This window comes from Colletotrichum fructicola (genome assembly GCF_000319635.2).
Source record: "Colletotrichum fructicola Nara gc5 chromosome Unknown KSG_Nara_v1_contig09, whole genome shotgun sequence".
Taxonomy (NCBI): Eukaryota; Fungi; Ascomycota; class Sordariomycetes; order Glomerellales; family Glomerellaceae; genus Colletotrichum; species Colletotrichum fructicola.
Genome location: NW_027094059.1, coordinates 1,801,465 through 1,820,246, shown reverse-complemented (window position 1 = coordinate 1,820,246; position 18,782 = coordinate 1,801,465). Strand labels below are relative to the sequence as shown.

At 54.4% G+C, this 18,782-nt stretch overlaps 5 protein-coding genes across 5 annotated transcripts; 4 read left to right on the top strand and 1 right to left on the bottom strand.

Moving 5' to 3' along the window:
* Window positions 1–25: 25 nt before the first annotated feature.
* Window positions 26–1,072, top strand: CGGC5_v014796 (Coiled-coil domain-containing protein 174; the record flags this gene model as incomplete). Its single annotated transcript, XM_032029690.1, has 1 exon — window positions 26–1,072. The coding sequence occupies one exon, from the start codon at window positions 26–28 to the stop codon at window positions 1,070–1,072; it is 1,047 nt and encodes a 348-aa protein (XP_031890756.1).
* A 488-nt stretch (window positions 1,073–1,560) lies between these two features.
* On the bottom strand, window positions 1,561–3,901 carry CGGC5_v014795 (uncharacterized protein; the record flags this gene model as incomplete). Its single annotated transcript, XM_032029689.2, has 2 exons — window positions 1,561–2,692; window positions 2,745–3,901. The coding sequence occupies 2 exons, from the start codon at window positions 3,899–3,901 to the stop codon at window positions 1,561–1,563; spliced, it is 2,289 nt and encodes a 762-aa protein (XP_031890759.2).
* Window positions 3,902–8,367: 4,466 nt separating this feature from the next.
* On the top strand, window positions 8,368–8,931 carry CGGC5_v014794 (uncharacterized protein; the record flags this gene model as incomplete). The annotated part of the gene is made up of 1 exon (XM_032029688.1): window positions 8,368–8,931. The coding sequence occupies one exon, from the start codon at window positions 8,368–8,370 to the stop codon at window positions 8,929–8,931; it is 564 nt and encodes a 187-aa protein (XP_031890758.1).
* A 1,315-nt stretch (window positions 8,932–10,246) lies between these two features.
* On the top strand, window positions 10,247–12,402 carry bcsl1b-1 (putative mitochondrial chaperone BCS1-B; the record flags this gene model as incomplete). Its single annotated transcript, XM_066153149.1, has 3 exons — window positions 10,247–10,540; window positions 10,612–12,105; window positions 12,157–12,402. The coding sequence occupies 3 exons, from the start codon at window positions 10,247–10,249 to the stop codon at window positions 12,400–12,402; spliced, it is 2,034 nt and encodes a 677-aa protein (XP_066007367.1).
* A 4,021-nt stretch (window positions 12,403–16,423) lies between these two features.
* Window positions 16,424–18,750, top strand: hcs1-0 (Hydroxymethylglutaryl-CoA synthase; the record flags this gene model as incomplete). Its single annotated transcript, XM_066153148.1, has 7 exons — window positions 16,424–16,471; window positions 16,754–16,806; window positions 17,010–17,136; window positions 17,339–17,441; window positions 17,505–17,587; window positions 17,645–18,553; window positions 18,613–18,750. 7 exons carry the CDS (start codon window positions 16,424–16,426, stop codon window positions 18,748–18,750), a joined length of 1,461 nt encoding a protein of 486 aa, XP_066007366.1.
* Window positions 18,751–18,782: the final 32 nt, after the last annotated feature.

Here is an 18,782-nt window from a genome sequence, read left to right as displayed (position 1 = left end):
GGCTTCCTGCCGGCGGCAAAGCATCATGCCCCAAGACCCAAACCTCTATGGGCAACCACCGCCTAAAAAGCGCAAGAACAATATGGCTTTGAGCAGTTCCATGGATTTCACTGCCCAGCTGTCCTCTATCATATCTGGCCCATTCGCCAACGCTCCTACGGTGGCAAGACCTCGCCCGTCGCGGACCAAAGACAACATCTTCACTGGGGCAAAATCGAGGCGGCAGAACGACAGCCCCAGAAAGGCGGGCTCGTCCTCCAAGGCGGATTCCGCGAAGCTAAAGCTGAGGGATCCTCTGGGTACCGATGAAGAATCCTCAGAGCTGGCCCGCACCCGGCGCAAGATGGAAGAGAAGGCGCGCCTGTACACCGCCATGAAACGCGGTGATTATGTGCCAAAGGAAAACGAAGCTGCGCCCCTGATCGACTTTGACCGAAAATGGGCAGAAGCCGAGGCAAGAGGGAGAAAGGACGACGATGAAGACGCTCTGAGTTCCGACTCCGATGACGACGACGACAACCGCGACGATGGTGGTAGAGAGAACGCCAACCAGGGAACTGTCGAGTATGAGGACGAATTTGGGCGTTTGCGGCGGGGCACCAAAGTCGAGATAGAACGTCTGGAGCGACAACGCCGCCGCGGCCTTCTCGGCGCTGAGGAGCTCGAGCGCATGTCTGCTCGGCCTGCGGCACCCGCGAAACTTCTACATGGTGACGCTGTTCAAACCATGGCATTCAACCCGGAAGACCCCGAGAAGATGGAGGAGTTGGCACGCAAACGTGACAGGAGCGCCACACCCCCCGACTTGAGGCACTACGATGCCGATAGCGAAATCCGAACCAAGGGTACGGGGTTCTACAAGTTCAGCAAAGATGAGGAGACGAGGTCTAAGGAATTTGAGAGTCTTGAAGCAGAGCGACAGAGGACAGAGACAGCGAGGAAAGATCGTGAGGAGAAAAAGGAGGCAAGACGGAAGGAAATAGAGCAACGGCGTAAAGACGTCGAGGCGAGGAGAGCCCAGAAACTCGCTGATAGCTTCCTGGACGATTTAGCAACCGATCTCAAAGGCTAGTAGATTATAGTGTAGAAGCGTGCTCAGTTGGGCTGCTCAGGAGGATTTGCTTGTTTAAATTGCCAAATGACGGAAATCTCATTTGCCCAGCTTCTGTGTTCTTTTCATAAATAGTTTGAACTAGTACTAACAATATGGTTGACCGTGCAAGACAAACCAAACCTGCGGCATCAAGTCTTTCAACAGTGCTAAGCCAGCCTGAGACTGAAAATTTGCTCCGATATCTTCTTTTGCCTCGGAAGGGCTGTTGGGGCCTTGCGGGCCCATTCCTAAGTATTCCGCCAAATACACACATATATATATATACACAATCGCAAGCCTACTGCGCCAGATGAACGAAGCCCACGATGCTCGTCCAGGTAGATATCAAACGCCTTAAAAAACGCAAATGTAACAACAAGGCCTATGGGCCAATAAAAGATGGTGTAGTACATTAAGCCATGCAATAATAATGTTTTGTCATGGCACATCGTGACAGACGCTGGGTGTTATGTGAACCACCAAATGCAGCCGCAATCACTCAGCTGGCTTGTCCTCGTCGGCCGATCCCGTGATATCAAAAGGCTGTCTTCGTGGATCCAACGTTTCGAGTCGGCGATAGCGACTGTCTGTCTGTTCTCCATGATCATCACCTCTACGGGCTGGCCTTCCTCGTTCAAAACGGGAACCGTATTCTCTCCGTCGTCACAAATTTCAACCTGTCGGCAAAAGGCATTCTTGGTCTCGTCGAGGGATACGCGACGCTCTTCGAACTTGATGACCTGCGGGTATGGCGGAGGCGGAGCTCGTCGTGGCTTGTCGGTGGGAACCGCGGTGGAGAAGGTGCTCGTCGCCAATCCGTGGCGCACCAAGAAAGGTGTTGAGCTGGGTGGAATTGTGGCAGCTGCTAAGGGCTTTGTCGTCGACGTTGGCTTCCGTTGATAGCTGTTATTTTGTGATGGATAGACGAAAACTTCGAGGAGAGTACCAGGCCAAGTGCAGATCCAGGGTCGATCACCGGCCTGTGCTCCCCTAACACCCTTCCTGCTAAAGTCTCCGGACCCAGGAGGAGGGCCATTCCACCGCCTTTTCGCACTTGGCCTAGCTGTGCTGACCCCAGGAAATCTGTCCTCAGGTACGACGACGGTTTTGTTGTATGTCATTTGAGCAAACCAGGCGGCACCCCTACCAGGTTCAGAAGTGTCGTTGACCAGCCGCATCTTCAGCGGGTCGATAATGAGAGGCGGTTGAGTGCCCCAAGCGAACATATTGAGTTTTTCGTCGGTGTGGTCGCTGTCATTGAACGTAGTAAGTTTTAAGGTGTAATCAGATATGGGTAGTTCGTTGGCAATTCGAGAAACGCCCATGACGTAACTAGTGAAAGGGATGTTACAGGTCCAGGCCTGCGATTGTGTCGTATCGTTAAAGCATGTGCTCGGTGCCTGACTAGCGATCAACGGGGGCAAGCCAAATGTACCGATCTCCATTGAAGGCAGGTCAGGTGGAAGAGTTGCCAATGGTTTTATGTCAACCGTGGCAGTTGGGATGACGAGGGGGACAGGCTCGTCATCTTGATGACGGCCTGGCGGTTTCTTGTGTTTGGCAAAGAAAGTGCCAATGACTGCACCTAGAATAATGCCCCTGCGAAACAAAGTTAGTCGATAGGTTCACATGAAGGTCGAATCCCACTTACATCAGCACCAACCCAACTGCCAACAAGCAGATCGCCCAGTACGGGATGACGCCAAACATTCTTTTCTTGGCCCTCTTCTGCCACTTGCGATCGGTGGCCTTCTCGGCATAAGCCTCTGCAGCAGTGTTGATTTCGTGTTGGCTTGCAGTGTCTGAAGTCAAAGTCCTTGATGACATGCGCGACGGCAAACGAAGGTCTTCACGAGACTCAAACTCGGGGTTTCTTGTTGCGAGTCCGAGGCCACCAGCGCCGGGAATCACTGCAGGGGGGACAGAGGCAGCCATGACCGTTAGCGTGTTTTGTGGTTGTGATTGTGGTTGCGGTTGCGGTTGTGGTTGCTGGCCCGATGGTTGTGGCGAGAGCTGCTGGTGAGGTTGATCTTGGTGCTGCTGATGATGTTGCGATTGAGCCTGATGATCGCCGGGCTGTTTTCTCGCGTATGCCTGCTCTGGATACCTGGTGTATGGAGGGAGCTCTTCAGTATGCCCCAAGGGACCGATCAAGTCGGCAATTTCCTCCCCTTCGGGTCCCATACGTCGCTGATAGTTATCAGAGCGTCCGAACCCCACGGGGATATTGTCACCTTCACCGGAATCCACCGGCACCGTGTTCTGTGTGTAGAGAGTGTACGGATGGGTCGGGCCACGGGGGCCAGCGTACGACCGTTCTGACATACGGGCGGTGGATGACGTCGCCACACTGTTTGTTCGCTGGGGGTACATCTGATACGGGTGCGAGGGGCCAGAGGGGCCGTCGTAGGGACTCTCGGAGCGCATTATGGGCGAATCGGTGGAAGCGCTGGATACGCGTGAAAGTGCGGTGCCGTTCATTTGGCCGGTGGAACCATCATGACGAAGGGCGAGGGGGTCGTGAGAGCGTGGAGGTTTCGCGATACTCGAGGGTCGGGCAGAAGGTAGGGCTCGATGGGTAGCGGCAGAGTCTCGTGACACAACCGCCGAGCCAGTCGAAGGGTTTGTGATCGAGGGAATGGGTGGATGGGACGCAGAAAGATCGGCTGGGCGAAAACCGTCAGATAAGCCCATGGCGGCAGCCAGGTCGTATTCATCGTCGTCGCCGTCGACGGTGGTTGATTGCCTCGCAGACATCCTCAGGGAAGCCCTCCTCTCGTTGCCCGCTTTGTCATGAAAAGGATCCATTGTGATGTTGTGCGATGGTCAGGATTCAAATCGACGACGAGCTGCGGCGGTTAAGACGTGGTTGCACCAATTTCACAACATGGGCGTCGGCCGCTGACCCCAGAGGCCCAAGTCCAAACCCAACCTCAACCCGTGATTCCTCGATAATACCGCTCCGAACCAGTCGTCGCTGAGAAGAGGTGGACAATTCGAGGATTGAAGCGTCGGGGTGTGGGCTACTAAGATTGAAGAAAAAGGTCGTGGGTGGATGTGCAGTACGAGAAGGAGAGTAGTATGGTTTTGGGAGGAGGAAGGAAGGATAGTCAGACAGACCGGGCAGTAGCGCAGGACAGGACAAGACACAGTCGGAGAGAGAGGCGAAGGCAAAGGACAGGGCGATGGGAGGGGGAGAGAGAGAGAGGGAGGAAGTGCGGGTGCGGGAGGGCACTACTAGACAAGGTTGGACGATTCAGGAACAGTTTGGGTTTGGGGTCCGACACGAAGCGTCCAGGCGCATGATTGGTGGGCTCAGGGGAGGGGCCCTTTTTTTCTGTGTACCGGGCGGCGGAGGCAGGATACCCAGGGGCCGTATTCAGAAGTAAGAACAGCGACGAGGAGCGAGTCCGCTGGAGACTTTTCTGCTAGAAACGACCAGGGGTGTGAGAGAGACGGCGAGAGAACCAAGGAGCGCGCTGCGTGAGGGATGGGAAGGGGGGTGATCCATGGATGGATGCACTTGGGAAGAAGGGGAGCCGTGCCGTCTCTGGGTGCATTTGTGCAAGGAGCCCTGGACGAGGCCGAGGACTGGGGGGGATGACTAGGAAGCCTGAGTAGAAAGAAGTCTAGCCATACGGAGAGAACGGGGAAAAGATACACGAGCGATGCGCCGTCAGCAGCGGGCGAAGCAAGTACCTATTGCCGAGCGATACCTGTCCCCAGCTAGGTAGGTAGGTATGGATAGAACACTCGGTACCTACTGCGTCCAGAAGGCAGGTAGTCAATGTTTCCCTGGCTCGCGTCGGGTGCAAGACCAAGACCAATAGAAGACCAAGAACAGCGGCAGACCGACTGATCCTGGAAGGCGATGCCCGTGCCTCGTCGGTGAAGTGATGGTCATCAAGACAAAGAATCTCAAAATACCTAACGACAGCTTGCCTACGGAACGCGCTACAGAAGACGATGCAGCGGGAGCCAGAAAGCCCCGCCGATGCTCCCTGGAAGTGCAGGCGCCGGCAACAGTGCAGGCGCAGGTGCAGGTGCAGGTGCAGATGCAGGTCGTGGTGCAGGTGTTCGTTCGTGTGAGAGAACGGTGGGGATATTGCAGCATTGGCGTCTGGAGTCCACAAACGCTAAAATAAGTGAGCCCACTTGGACGGAGAGGACGGGCGAGAAACAAGAAGGTACGAACTCTCTCTTTTTTCTTGTTCTGCTTATCTGTACCTCACACTACCTTAGATGGTGACGGTATCGGTAGTTCATAGAGCTGGTTGCCCGCGTGGATGCCGTATAAGGTGCCTTTTCTCTACGAATGGTCGCCCAAGTCAAGTACACCATCCAGATGAATCCAGATCAACATGTTGTGACATCTAGAAGAGCATAAATTAGACGGGAGATCCCCGTGTCGGCGTGAGTCGATCTACACACAAGACATGCTATGATTGCTGAGCCTATTAATCTCCGATCTTGGGCGACTCTTGTTTCGTTGCGCTGAGAAACAGCCACAGCCCGACCAGTGCTGACAAAGGAAGGCTCCGAGGTAGCTCATGACACCCGACTCGGTGGAGGAGAGAGGGCTGCAGGGAGGGATGAAGAAGACTTGCTCGGAATGACGCTGTCACAACGGAAGGTTTCAGACGTTTGGCAAGGAGTGGGGGCTGCTTCAAGTGCTGCGTGTGTTGTGTGTCTGGCCAAAAGACGATAATGTCCAAACAGAAACGCGAATGGGAGCAGGGACGACCGCAGATCTCGGTTTTGGGTGCTGGGGCAGACCATGGCGCTAGGGCCCGTACTGGCATAGTGTCGCTTCCTTCGGCACGGGCACTGTGACAGAGCCCAGGTAGGCCCCTGCGCGCCGCTCACTGCGCAGTCGGCCAAGACCGCATCTCAGGCAAATCCTACGACTCTCCAAGAGATGGACCGAAACTCAGAAGCTGGTGGGGCCCGGAGACAGATGCGGTACCTAGCACTGTACCCGGTCACAGCACGTGAGTGCAGATGGTCCAGAAAAGCAGGTAGTGTGGTGACGGGACGTGGACCGGGACTGCTCACTGCAGTCCGCTTGAGAAAGTGGAAGCAGATCCGCCGAAAGGCGACTCAACCTAAGGCAGCCCGGTTGCTGACACCCGACAATGCCCGCGATAAAAGATCCGCCGTCACGTACCTGGGCTACTTTAAGGTTACTGTCCCTTACTGGCTCGCTAGGAAATGAACCCTGCTTCTCAAATCGCATCGCCAACGAAGCTTTCCACGTTGCGGACATATAGTACGCAGTAACTAACCAAGGTATGTACATAAGGTCTGCTTAATTACCAGCAAGCAGGATTCAACCAGTCGGGTCCTCGAACGAGTTGGACTCCAGTGTATCCGTACCTACTATGTACTCCAGTCGGTGGGAGAATCCCATCTCATCACAAGTGTGCCCCGTTACCGTCGCCAGCAGCACTACCATGTAATAGTACATCTATTTCACTTCTAACTCTTCACCTTCAGGCACGGTGTAGCGCATCTCATGCTTTAATTCGTCTCAAGCCTCCCCATTCATCACCCATCTGACTGAATGCGCGATGCCAAACGTTCGTGTTACCCCGTCTCACGTCTTGCTTGCACCTGCCTGCTAGCAAGCAGGCGGTTCAGATAGGTGAATGACCTGGTGCTGTTTTGCTCAAATCTGACCATGGCACCTCGGAGACCAACATCGCCGTGGTCTCATTCGCCCGGAAGCCAACATCGGTAAACTTGCGGTGGCTTTGCTGGGGCGGAAGTCCGAACCAAGGCTCGTCAGCGCATGTTGCTTATGGTCTTTTTCGTATGGCTGTCGGAGCTCGTAGGCAGCTGTCTAGGTGCACTTTCGCAGGCAGGATGTGTGCTGCGACTGGCTGCCGTCGACGCTGGCGCAGCCCTGTTTTCGTCTAGTGATCCCCCCTTTTCGGCCAACCTACAGCTGCACGTCTAGATGCATCGCGTCTGGCTCACCGAACGCCAGTGACGAATGGTTTTGGCCGGCTACCGCTCTCGCGCTCGCAGCCTCATGTTCACTCCGAATGCTCTGCTCTGTAGTCTACCGGTAGTTGAGTCTGGAGATTAAAGGCTGGAAGGTCGCAACAGCCGCAGGCTGCGATTCCGCTGCCCATATACCTTCGATACGCATTGTATACTACCTTATGTCCGTTTCCCCTGATTTTCCGAGGGCGTACAAAGCAACACAAAGGCAGTAGGTGTAATGTCATGTTGTCCTGGCCCCTCTAATATGTATATATATGTGCGACGCCTTCAGCCTCGTACTTGGACAACTAACTAGGGGTCAACACTCGTGCGACTTGGGCGTGGGTAGCCGCTTCATGAGATCTTGATCGGTGTTGCCCAGATATTCTGCCATTCCACATGGTAGGTAACTCGTGTGCACTTTAAGTTGTCTCAAAAGCTTCTGTCGAAACAGCTTTACTGGTCAAACATGTGCAGGGCTGCCGTGGAAGTAGGGCGAAATGGCTGCCTTTTCACGGGAGGGTGTTGTACCCCGCATGGGACACACACAGCAGCGTAGTCCCTCGAGTCTTGGGTATATCACTGGTTCGATCTCGAATACATCTCTCGTCGCCGTGATATGACGAGGTACAAATTACCTCGAGTCCCCTTGCTTTTGCACTTGCATCACGCACTTCAACACATGTGGGCCGTTGCCCCCGTCGGAGCCATGCACCAAGATGAGGCGAGCAGCATCGACCAGCAGTGGATTTGCTCACGGCCACGCTCGTCCCCTCTATCTGCAGTAAGAATGCAACGAGTATTTGAGAGGGCTCTTCCCGGGGTTCCGCTGCTTGTTGCTTGCTTCGTCTCTTGCTCGGTGTTCAGCAAACTCAGCCCGTCTTAGTAAGGGTTTTGCCCATACGGTGCCTCCGGTGCCTTGTCTTCTCGCGTCACTACCTGCCGGCGCACCTTCGTCCCATCCCTCTCTTGCAGAGGTTTCTCTCTGCTGCTCTTGCTCCCGCTCCCGCTCACGCTCTCGCTTCTACGTGTGATTCTGCTCCTTCTCTTGCTCTTGGTCTTGCCCCCAAAAGTAAAAGTTGGTGCTGGGACGAAGATTCCCAAAGCTCGGCATATCCTGTGCAGGCAGCATGCCCCACTCATCGGCTTCGAGCTCGTCGGGAAGCTCTCGGCCATCCTCGAGATCATCCTCGGCCTCATCCTTGCGCTCGGGGAGTTCCAAAAAGTCGAGATCTTCCCAGGTCTCTCACTCCAATATTAAGAGTGATCACTGGGCCGTATCCTTCATGAAATGGACCACCGGCGCTCCGCTCGGGAAGCCTCTATCGTTGCGAAGAACCAAGGTCCACGAGATTGACGAGACTTGGGGCTTGTACCAGGACGATGCTTCAATCTACAGCGATTGCTCTTACACCCATTACGCGTGGGTCACCCCAAGATTCGACGACAGCATTTCCGAAATAGCGTCCAGGACAAGTAGTCGCTCGTCTGGCCGTCTTCGGAGGGAGCACCGGTCCAGAGCCCCGCCTCGCTTCGGACCGTCTCCCGCCATGCACCCGCCACCTCTCTTCCCGCAACACCCACATCCACCGGGGCCGCCGCCTCCACCCTTCATGCCGCCTCAGCACACATTTCACGACTACCATGGCTACGAAGACGACGACGACGACGACGACGACGATGTTGAGAGCGGTTACGAAGATTATGGCACAGAACCGCAATTCCACTCACATCCTCACCCTCCTTTCCCGCCAGCGTCCGCACACCCGCCAGCCCCAGGTGGCGAAGCTCCCTTCATCGTTCTGAACGGCGGCGACGGCGGCGGCGCTCACAAATACACGCCTTGGTGATTGAAAGGTTCCGGATTGCAACATTTCGAAACTTTGCTTCGAATGAGTGAAAAATGGTTAGTTGCGTTTCAGGCGGTCTGCTCTTTTGACGGATTGTTGGGTCTCGGCGTACGAAGAGAGACACACCTATAACTTTGACCCCCCTTCACGTACCCAGAACACAGGAGGGAAGAACAGAACCTTCAAGGAGAGGTCGGGTACGGCCAAACAACTTACAATATGTAATTGCAGTAACGAGATTATGATAGTCTGTGAGCGAAGAACGTGTTCGTATAGTTGCTAATATGATGATGAATTGCTGCTTGAGACCATTGCATCCAAGCCTGGTGCCGCGTGAAGTGGCCGTACATTAACGTCGTAGGACACAGCTCGAGCCAATGGAAGAACAGGTGGATATGCGTCATTCGGAGAGCCCGCTGCACAGAACGTTGGCGCATGGCGTGGCTAAGCGCAGAGTCCTCAGCCACAACTTGGGCGCTCCATCTGGCGCACCATCTCCAGGCAACCATCGCACCGTCAACCCCAGCCTCTGATAGAGTAGTTAGGAAGGAATCTGGAACCACAAAAGGACTCAGCCTCTAATGGCTTTACCGGGTGTCGGGTCTTCTCATTCGTTGGTTTCGCGAGTATTCTTTTGCCGATACGTCAGATGCCATTCATCCCACATGATGATATGCAGTCATCCTTTTCACACTTTCCTGGGTCTTGCAGTCAGACAAGGTGCAGCTCCTCTTCTTACTCCTTCGACTAATCCAAACATGGTCCATTTGTTCCACCTGCGGATAGCTAGTCTCTTCGGACACGCAGTTGTGAAGCATAACCTGGCGAAGGCACCGGCCAGCTCGCTGCGGCTGCTTAGCTTCTTCTTGCCCTCACAGAATATCTTCAAAAGATGTCTGTTGCGTCCTCTCGCTGCGGCCCACCGCCCCTAGCCCTTCCGGAGTGACTCAAGTGGATGGATCGTGCCTGGCGGCCTCATCGTCTAGGCAATGTGATTGGCCCGTAGGAACCACAGAGGCAAATGCTCGCCTTCATGGAGCTGTCTGTTCATGACTGGCTGGTTCCGGTCACGAACACAGAATGAAAGGCGGGATGGCTGCCTTCTCTGCGAGATATATACCTCAAGGCAGCCTGACCATATTCACGGGTCTCTTCGTTCTGTGTCACCCACCCTTTTCTCTCAAAACCCTCCCTCCGTCCCACATCACTTACAACTCTTAACTGGCCTCCAAACACACAAGCCGTTCGAAGCACCACAATCATTCATTTCCAAGAGCCGGCCCTCAAAAACAATTCCTCAAACCCCGTAGACATCATGGAAACTTTCCCGCAACCCGCCTCCTGCGCGGACCCCTTGAATACATCCGAGTCCATCGCGGCTCAGGCGCCCCCTCAAATGGCACTGCTGGACTTCTTTTTCCCCGGGTTCAGCGTCTTCTCGACCGCCTTCCAAAAGTATCTAGGCATCGATCTCAACGTCTACATACCCCTGGTTATCCTCTGCGGTGGAGCAACATTCGCATGGCGCTACTTCAGCGATTACCTTTGGGAGAAGATTGATACCTATCTCATGTCCACAGTCGAGGTCCGCACCGACGATGAAATCTACGTAAGTATGGGTCAAAGATTCAGTCGTGATGGGTGACATACTCCATGACCAAGAAAGCTGAACTCGGATAGAACATTCTCATGTCTTGGGTCGCTGCCCAACGCTTTGCCAAGAACTCTCGGCGGTTCGTCGTCAACACAAACCTGAACTCGCGGTCCTGGTTCCTTTGGCGCTGGGATGATGATGACGAGGAGGACAACGATTCTGGGGAAGCGTCAAGCGAGCCGGGCCCGAAGAAGAAGCCCCTGGCTTACACACCCAGCTTTGGTAGCCATACCTTTTGGTACCGCGGTCACCTGCTACTCTTCAAGCGTAGCCAGAACCAGCAACAAGCCTCTTACCTGGTCGTGAGCGAGCGCGAAGAAATCAGTGTTTCCTGCTTTGGCCGTAACCCCTGGATTCTTAAGGAGTTGCTCCAGGAGGCTCGAACCGAGTACCTCAAGAAGGATTCTCAAAAAACAATGATCTACCGCGGTAGTACACGTGCCGGCACGACGGAGCCCTCATGGCAGCGGTGCATGGCGCGCACATCTCGACCCTTTTCCACTGTTATTCTCAATGAAAAGACGAAGCAAGAGCTCGTGGAAGATGTCGCCGATTACCTCTCACCCGCAACCCGGAAGTGGTATTCGAACCGTGGAATCCCTTGGCGGCGCGGTTACCTATTGACCGGCCCCCCTGGAACCGGCAAGTCGTCTTTGTCGCTTGCTCTGGCGGGATTCTTCAAGATGAGGATCTATATAGTCAGTCTGAACTCCATCTCTGCCAACGAGGAAAATCTTGCCACACTCTTCGCAGAGTTGCCACGCCGATGTGTAGTTCTTCTCGAGGACATTGACACTGCTGGTCTTACCCACACGAGGGAGGACTCGACGGCTGAAAACTCCGATGCCAAGGAGGGGTCTAGCGACATGGTACCTGGACAGACCACCCCGGGCAACGCCACAACGACAACGAATTCGAGCAGGCTGTCACTCTCTGGTTTGCTAAACATATTGGATGGCGTGGCAAGTCAAGAGGGCCGTGTACTGATCATGACGACAAATCACGTGGAGAAGCTCGACAAGGCTCTCATTCGACCTGGTCGCGTGGATCTTGTGGTAAAGTTCACACTTGCCGACGAGGAGATCATCGGGTCCATATTCAGAGCCATCTTTGCTCCCCTCGAAGGTGACGAGAACGAAGCCGCCCAGCAGATGCAGAGCCTCAAAGACTCCGAAGACGAGAAGGCTTTGGCCGAGCAACAGGCCATGCGTACAGCTGAGATCAAGTTCAAGGTCGACAAACTATCGAGGGATTTCGCAACAAAGATCCCTGCCCACGAGTTTAGTCCAGCTGAGATTCAAGGGTTCCTTATGAAGCACAAGCGTAGCGCCGAGAACGCGGTTGCAGGCGCTGCAGAATGGGTTGTGGAGACGCGCAAGGAGAAGAAGGAGAAGGAAATAAAAGCCGCTGAGGAGAAGCGGCAGGCCGAAGCTGAGAAGAAGGAGGAAGAGGAGAAGAAGAAAAGAGAGGAAGAGGGGAAAAAGTCGGAAGAGTCGGCGGAGGAGAAGGAAGCTGACAAGGTGCGTAGGAAGCAGGAGAGCAAGGAGAAACGCAACGTTGAGAAGAAAAAGATGAGGAGCAAGCCAAACAAGGAAAATTCCCCCGACTCCTCAAGCGATTTGGAGTCCGGTTCCGGCTCCGATGTGGATGCTACTACCGAGGTTGCGGAGACGGCAGCGGCGAAGGGGGCGGCCGAGGCGGAGGAACAGGTAACAGAACCGCCGGGCCCGTTGACTGATGGAGCGAAAACCGAGGGTGGAGGTGACGAGACCACCCGAAAGAGAGACTCGGGCTACGGTACCCCAGTGGAGATTTGAGTTACATTGCTGGCACTTGAACGAGCTTATTCTGGTACACGAGAGTGCATTGACCGGCGTTTGGGACTGTTCACTTGTAAATGGGGAATTCCGACAGATGACTACGTATCCATGTCACTGCGCTCGTCTTTGTAAATGCGCATCTCAAGCAGCTGCTTTGCGGAAAACCGCACTAGGACATCTTTTATCAAACCCAACTTTTCGAGTTCGATGATGTCCATAACAATGCGTCTATCGCCACGTTGTTCTTGTGGCGGGCCAAAAAAGCTAGGCATAGTGAACGATGACGCTGGGCTGGGTTGGGTTCGTCAACTTAGTCCAGTGATCGGACTAACTTGGCTGCTGTAATTCTTTCTCGGTTGGGTTAGAAAACCGGCTCACATAGACCAACCGGAAGAAATCCCTACGATGGGTGTCTCATTCAGATGTGTGAGCCAGTGCATATGGAAGACGAATAGCCTACTAGCTTGACCATGACGGCAGTCTGCATAGTGCCTCAGGAAACGGAATATCCACGAACAACCTCGATTTCGCAGTCTTTGCGGAGAAGGGCCAATCAAGGCACCCGAGGCAAGTCCGATTGACGGAAAGGGCACAATAGAGGAGAAAAAGAAGGTCGGGGGTGGGGGGGGGGCAGGTGCAGCTGAATCCGAGTTGCGACCTAGGGGACTTGAAGGGCGGTTCAGATTTTGGACGATATTTTGCCTATGCTGAGACGGCAGTGAGCGTGGGGTGAAGGGCATGTTTTTCATGCTCTCTGAAAGGGAGAAGCCGGAACCTGTGTTCGTAAAGGAGGGGTTTTGAACCATGTGCCAGGGCCAGAGGGCCGATGCGAGCGCGGAGATGTGCGGGTATGGCGATGACGGAGACGACAGGCCAAGGAGAAAATTTTTGCTGGATTTTGAGTCTGGTTACACTCGGTCGAAGAAGCTCGGATTTCGAGCAAGACACGCGGGTGAAGCTGGGATGACACCATAGCCTGGCCAAAGAGTGACGGCAAATGCAGACCCAAGGCGACTTCTTAGTCAAGGGCGAGCCAAAAAAAAAAAGAAAAAAAAAATTACCTCAAGCAATGTGGTGTAGACGTTGAGGGAATATAACCAAGTATGCATCGAGACGGGGGGAGCTTTCCAGGGTGGGTGACTCGGAGCATCAGTGTCGGCCACTGTGACGGAGGAGGACTCAGATATTAGAAGAGGTTGAGGAGGAGGAGGAGAGCCCACGCCTCTCGGAGGGCCGATGCGGCTTCGATATCGAAATAGATGTGGTAGTGAATAGGACGACTTGCTCAAGTCGAGGTGATCCATTCAGAAGAGGTGGGGGACAAGGGTGGCGCGGCGGCTAAGAAGGAGTAATGGCGACTCTGTTACGTACAGTCCCCGAAGCAGAAGGACCTTGGTGACATCTCGTTGCCCGACGACGACAACGACGATGACCTAAGGTAGCCAAGGCGAGGCAAGATGCAGTTGAGGTTGTCAGCTGCGCAAGGTTTGTAGTTTCGGCAAGGCGAAAGACTCAGCCACAGTCAAGACGCATAATAAGAGTCCCGCGTATGTTTGTGGATAAGTGCCTAGATGACTGTGAAAGCTGTTCAGTCTCGTTCGAGTTCGAGGCCGAAGCCGCCACGCCCCGAGCGAAACAGAGACTCGGAGCTGCCAAGCCATGCGAGCCGCGGGCTACGGCCTTGGTGTGGGTTTCGTGCGGTCTTTCCCCCCCTTGTCTTTTTCTGTTCTTTTCACACTGGCGCCGGCGTCCGAGATGAAGAAGAAGGAGGGAGGGAGGGGAAAAGATGCGAGAACGGCTTGTCCAGTGGAGCCTCAAGTTCGCAACCCGGAACATGGATGAGAGTCTCTCAAGCATCGCCCACAATGTACAGGCCCTGCTACGTTATCAAGTACCTTTGGACGTCCTTGGCGAGTCCGGTGCGTGCGTGAGTACCGTTCGCTTCCAAGGTCAGCCGCCATGTCCTTATCCGCTTACCCGTTTTCGCGCAGGCCAAATTGCGATCCCAGGTAATCAAAGAGACAGAAGCAAACAAATTCGTTGAAGAACTGCAGATTTGTCACGTACGTACGGGTACCCAAGACCGCAGCCGGGACCGACGAGCCGGATGGGAGGGGCGCAAAATCCTGTCTGTTTGAGCTTGAAGAAGAGCGTGGGCATCGCATCGCGTCGCATCGCATCGCATCGCATCTTCAGTGACTACCTAGGTAGTATACCTACCTATACCTACCTACCCAAGGTACTTTACCTTAGGTAGGTAGTGTTAGTGTACCCGGGCATGATCTAACCCGCCCACTCAGGTGGATTACTGATTGATAAGGTACCTAAGGTAGGTAAGGTAGTGTACTTCAGTGTTCACTTCTCGCAGGTCCCACTCATTGTTCCCGAAACGACCCCACTGGGGGTGTTCCGATACCTGTGACTTTCACATCTTTACGCCGTACATACGCAGTAGGTCCCCTCATCAAGTCTCGAGGCGGGCAGGCGGAGCAGGGTGGCAGGGTATTCAACGTTGAGCGCCTTATGTGTTTTGAGGGCTCAAACTTGGTGGTGAAGGAGGGAGAGGACGTGGATTTCCCGTCCATCTTGCCCACCCCTCCACCCCATCCCCCCACCAACAAAAGACGTGTACAGATACAGGTGCAGGTGCGTATTGCGGCACACACAAAGCAAACAGACACAAACACACATTGCTTCCAACCACTTGTACTTTTTCAACAAGACACACCTCTCTCCGTCGTAGAAAGTTCTCTGCACCTACCGCTACCGCTGCCGCACCCGCAGCGCACCCGCACCCTGCCTGAACTCACGGCCCGCAGCAGCTCAACCTCACCACCACCTACCTAGTATCTCCTACCTTACCTACCTATGCAACACCTAACTTCATCGTTACCCTACCTTCGGGTCTGCCCTGGGCAAGGGTTGCAGGGCAAGACACGATGACAGTTGGCAAGGAATGCTCTGTATCTGTCATGATGGATGCAGTGTTGGCATGGCAAACCACCGCCAGATTGGTCACAAAGGCAAGGGTAACCAGCCGAGCAGGGAGGGGGGCCTGTGATCCTCCGGGTCCGATGCACCGGCCAGTTGAGGGAGGACACAGCACGTCGTCTTTATTTTTACTTGTACTGCGTATTCTGCGAACCCGCCCTCAGCTCTGGCAGCCATGTCCCGCCATGTTGCGGCGGCATGACGGAAGATACCTTGGCAAGCAGGTGCCCGTATCGGGCCAAGAACGAGCGAGGTAGAGGTCGAGGTCGAGGTCAAGGCCGAGGGATTACTTCTGACGCAGAGAAAGAGAAGGGTAGAGAGACCTCGCATGATTCGAACCGTAGCATAACAGGCGTCCTGTGTCCGCTGCCCAACAGACATGAGAAGGCTCCGTACCTTACAATACGAATGCCGGCTCCGGACGGACAAGACCTGGAGGACATGGAAGGCTAGCTGTAGCTCAAGTTGCGCCTTCGTAGAGCTTCCCATGGATACAACAGAGGGGGAAGGTCACGCCATTATTGAAGCGGTCCGTCGCTGGACGCTAGCTTTCGCGCCTTTGAGACTGATAGGGGATGGCTTCATTACTGGACTGGTTAGAATTGGTCTGATAGGTATAGTTTGCCTCCATCATCCGCGCACACTCCCCTCCTCACCTCGTCCGTTACACATGCACACCCGTCACTGGTGCTGTTGGTCCCCTGATTTTCGTTTTTCTTTTTTCGTTTTTCGTTTTTAATTTTTAATTTTGTTCTTGCTTTCCTCCTTCCTTCATCAGGCCAGGCATCGGAACCTGCATCTGCCTCTGCATTGAGCAAGTCTTCCTCAAGCTTTACCCGTCCCGCTCTGCTCTGCCTCGACTGCGTAGCTGTCTATGTACCTTGTCGTTCTTTTAATGCCCCGTCCCCGTCCCCGTCCCGTCCCAATCGATTCCATTCCATCCCATCCCATCCCATCCCATCCCCATCCTGGGTGTCCTATCCTGTCCTGTCCTGTCCCATCCAAGTGTAGTGCTATCCATTGATGGATGGATACCTTACTCGAGGCCCATTGCACCGCCGTGGTGTGTTGCTACGTCAGTGGGGATTAATATTAAAACACTCCCCTCTCTGCCTTTGCCTCCCGCTGTTAGTCTCCTATCATCTGCAGAGCTGTGGAAAATTAAAATAAAAAAAATCATATCCGTAAACGCCCCTCGTCTCGGTCTCGACACTTCTCTCCGTCTCGTCTCGTCTCTAGGCACACCTTTTTCCCTCTCTTTCCCCCCGAAAAAAATCCTACTTGTACTCTCCGACTGCCACCTGCTACTCCTCCTCTCTACCCTCTTCATCCTCCTTCTCCGCATCCACCTCCAAAGTTTGCGCAATTCATCCGCCCTCAAGCAAACAAACCCGCCTTCCCTACCAATAGGTGCGTTGGGTCTCGCTGCCCCTCCCCCTCTCTCAACCTCGACCACCCCAGCAACCACATGTTGCTGGAGTGCTGAACCCTGGCTCTCTCTTTCTGCATGTTGGGCACCTCTGCGACTGCTCTGTCGTTTTGTTGAAACGGCGGTGAAAGCCCGTCGAGTTCAAAAACAGAGAGAGCTCCTGGCTAACTCTACAACCTGACAGACCATTCCAATCCTCCGCAATCTTTCTCCTCTCCCCGTTCTTCAGCCCAATTGAATCGCTCTCCAAAATGGCTTCCCGCCCTCAGAACATTGGCATCAAGGCCATTGAGATCTACTTCCCCAGCCAGGTAAGTTGCTAGACACAGAAAGCTCTCAGTCACCCCGAAAAAAAAAAACCACTCTCTACCCCGCCGAAATCGCAACCCACCCTTCACCACTCGCTGATTACCCCTCTCCTTGCTCGCCTGCGTCGCTACCCTCGAAGCCCTTTTGTGTGATTTTCCGCCTCAAGGAGCAATTGCTCGCTAATACTCTGCCCTTAACAACCAGTATGTCGAGCAATCTGAGCTTGAGACTTTCGATGGCGTCAGCGCCGGCAAGTACACTATCGGCCTTGGCCAGACCAAGATGGCTTTCTGCGACGACCGTGAGGGTACGCCGAACTATCATAGTCCTGTTTTCGCACAAGTTCGGTTTTAACTCTCCCATCTTGCAGATATCTACTCTTTCGCTCTGACCGTCACCTCCAACCTCCTGAAGAAGTACAATGTCGACCCCAACTCCATCGGTCGCCTCGAGGTCGGTACTGAGACCATTCTGGACAAGTCCAAGTCGGTCAAGACCGTGCTCATGCAGCTCTTTGGCGACAACACCAACATTGAAGGTGTTGACACCGTGAACGCCTGCTACGGAGGAACGAACGCTTTTTTCAACACTGTTAATTGGATCGAGTCATCTGCCTGGGACGGTCGCGATGCTATCGTTGTCGCCGGTGACATCGCCCTTTACGCTAAGGGAAATGCCCGCCCTACGGGCGGTGCTGGTGCCGTTGCCATGCTCGTCGGTCCTAACGCGCCCGTGGTTTTGGAGCCTGGCCTGCGCGGCACCTACATGCAGCACGCCTACGACTTCTACAAGCCCGACCTGACCAGCGAGTACCCTTACGTCGACGGCCACTACTCGGTCAACTGCTACACCAAGGCCCTGGACGCTGCCTACCGCGAGTACAACAAGCGCGAGGCCAAGCTGTCCAACGGCGACGCTGCCCCCAAGGCGGGCCTGGACCGATTCGATTACCTTGCTTTCCACGCCCCCACTTGCAAGCTGGTTCAAAAGTCGTACGCTCGTCTGCTATACCACGACTACCTTGCCGATGCCGACAGCTCCGTCTTCGCTGAGGTCGCTCCCGAGTTGCGTGATATGGACTACGAGAAGTCTCTGACAGACAAGGTCGTTGAGAAGACTTTCATGGCGCTCACCAAGAAGAAGTTCCAGGAGAGAGTGAACCCCAGCATCCAGGTCGCCACCCTCTGCGGCAACATGTACTGCGGCAGCGTCTGGGGCGGTGTCGCTAGCTTGCTGTCTCATGTTGATGCCGCCACCCTCAGCGGAAAGCGCATCGGTGTCTTTAGCTACGGCTCCGGCCTCGCTGCCTCCTTTTTGTCTTTCCGCATCAATGGAGATGTGACTCCTCTCGCCAAGGTCCTTGATATCCCCGCAAGACTGGAGGCCCGCCGCAAGGTGGCTCCTGAGACCTACGATTCTGTAAGATACGATACCTCTCCAGGGTACGAAATTGGATGAGCAGCTAACATATGAACTAGATGTGCGACCTTCGCAAACAGGCTCACCTCCAGAAGGGCTACGCACCTAAAGGTGATGCTTCCACCATCGCCCCCGGTACCTACTACCTCGAGCACATTGACGAGATGTTCAAGCGATCCTACAGCGTCAAGGCATAAGCTGTATCGCAATTGCGAACAGATGCACATTT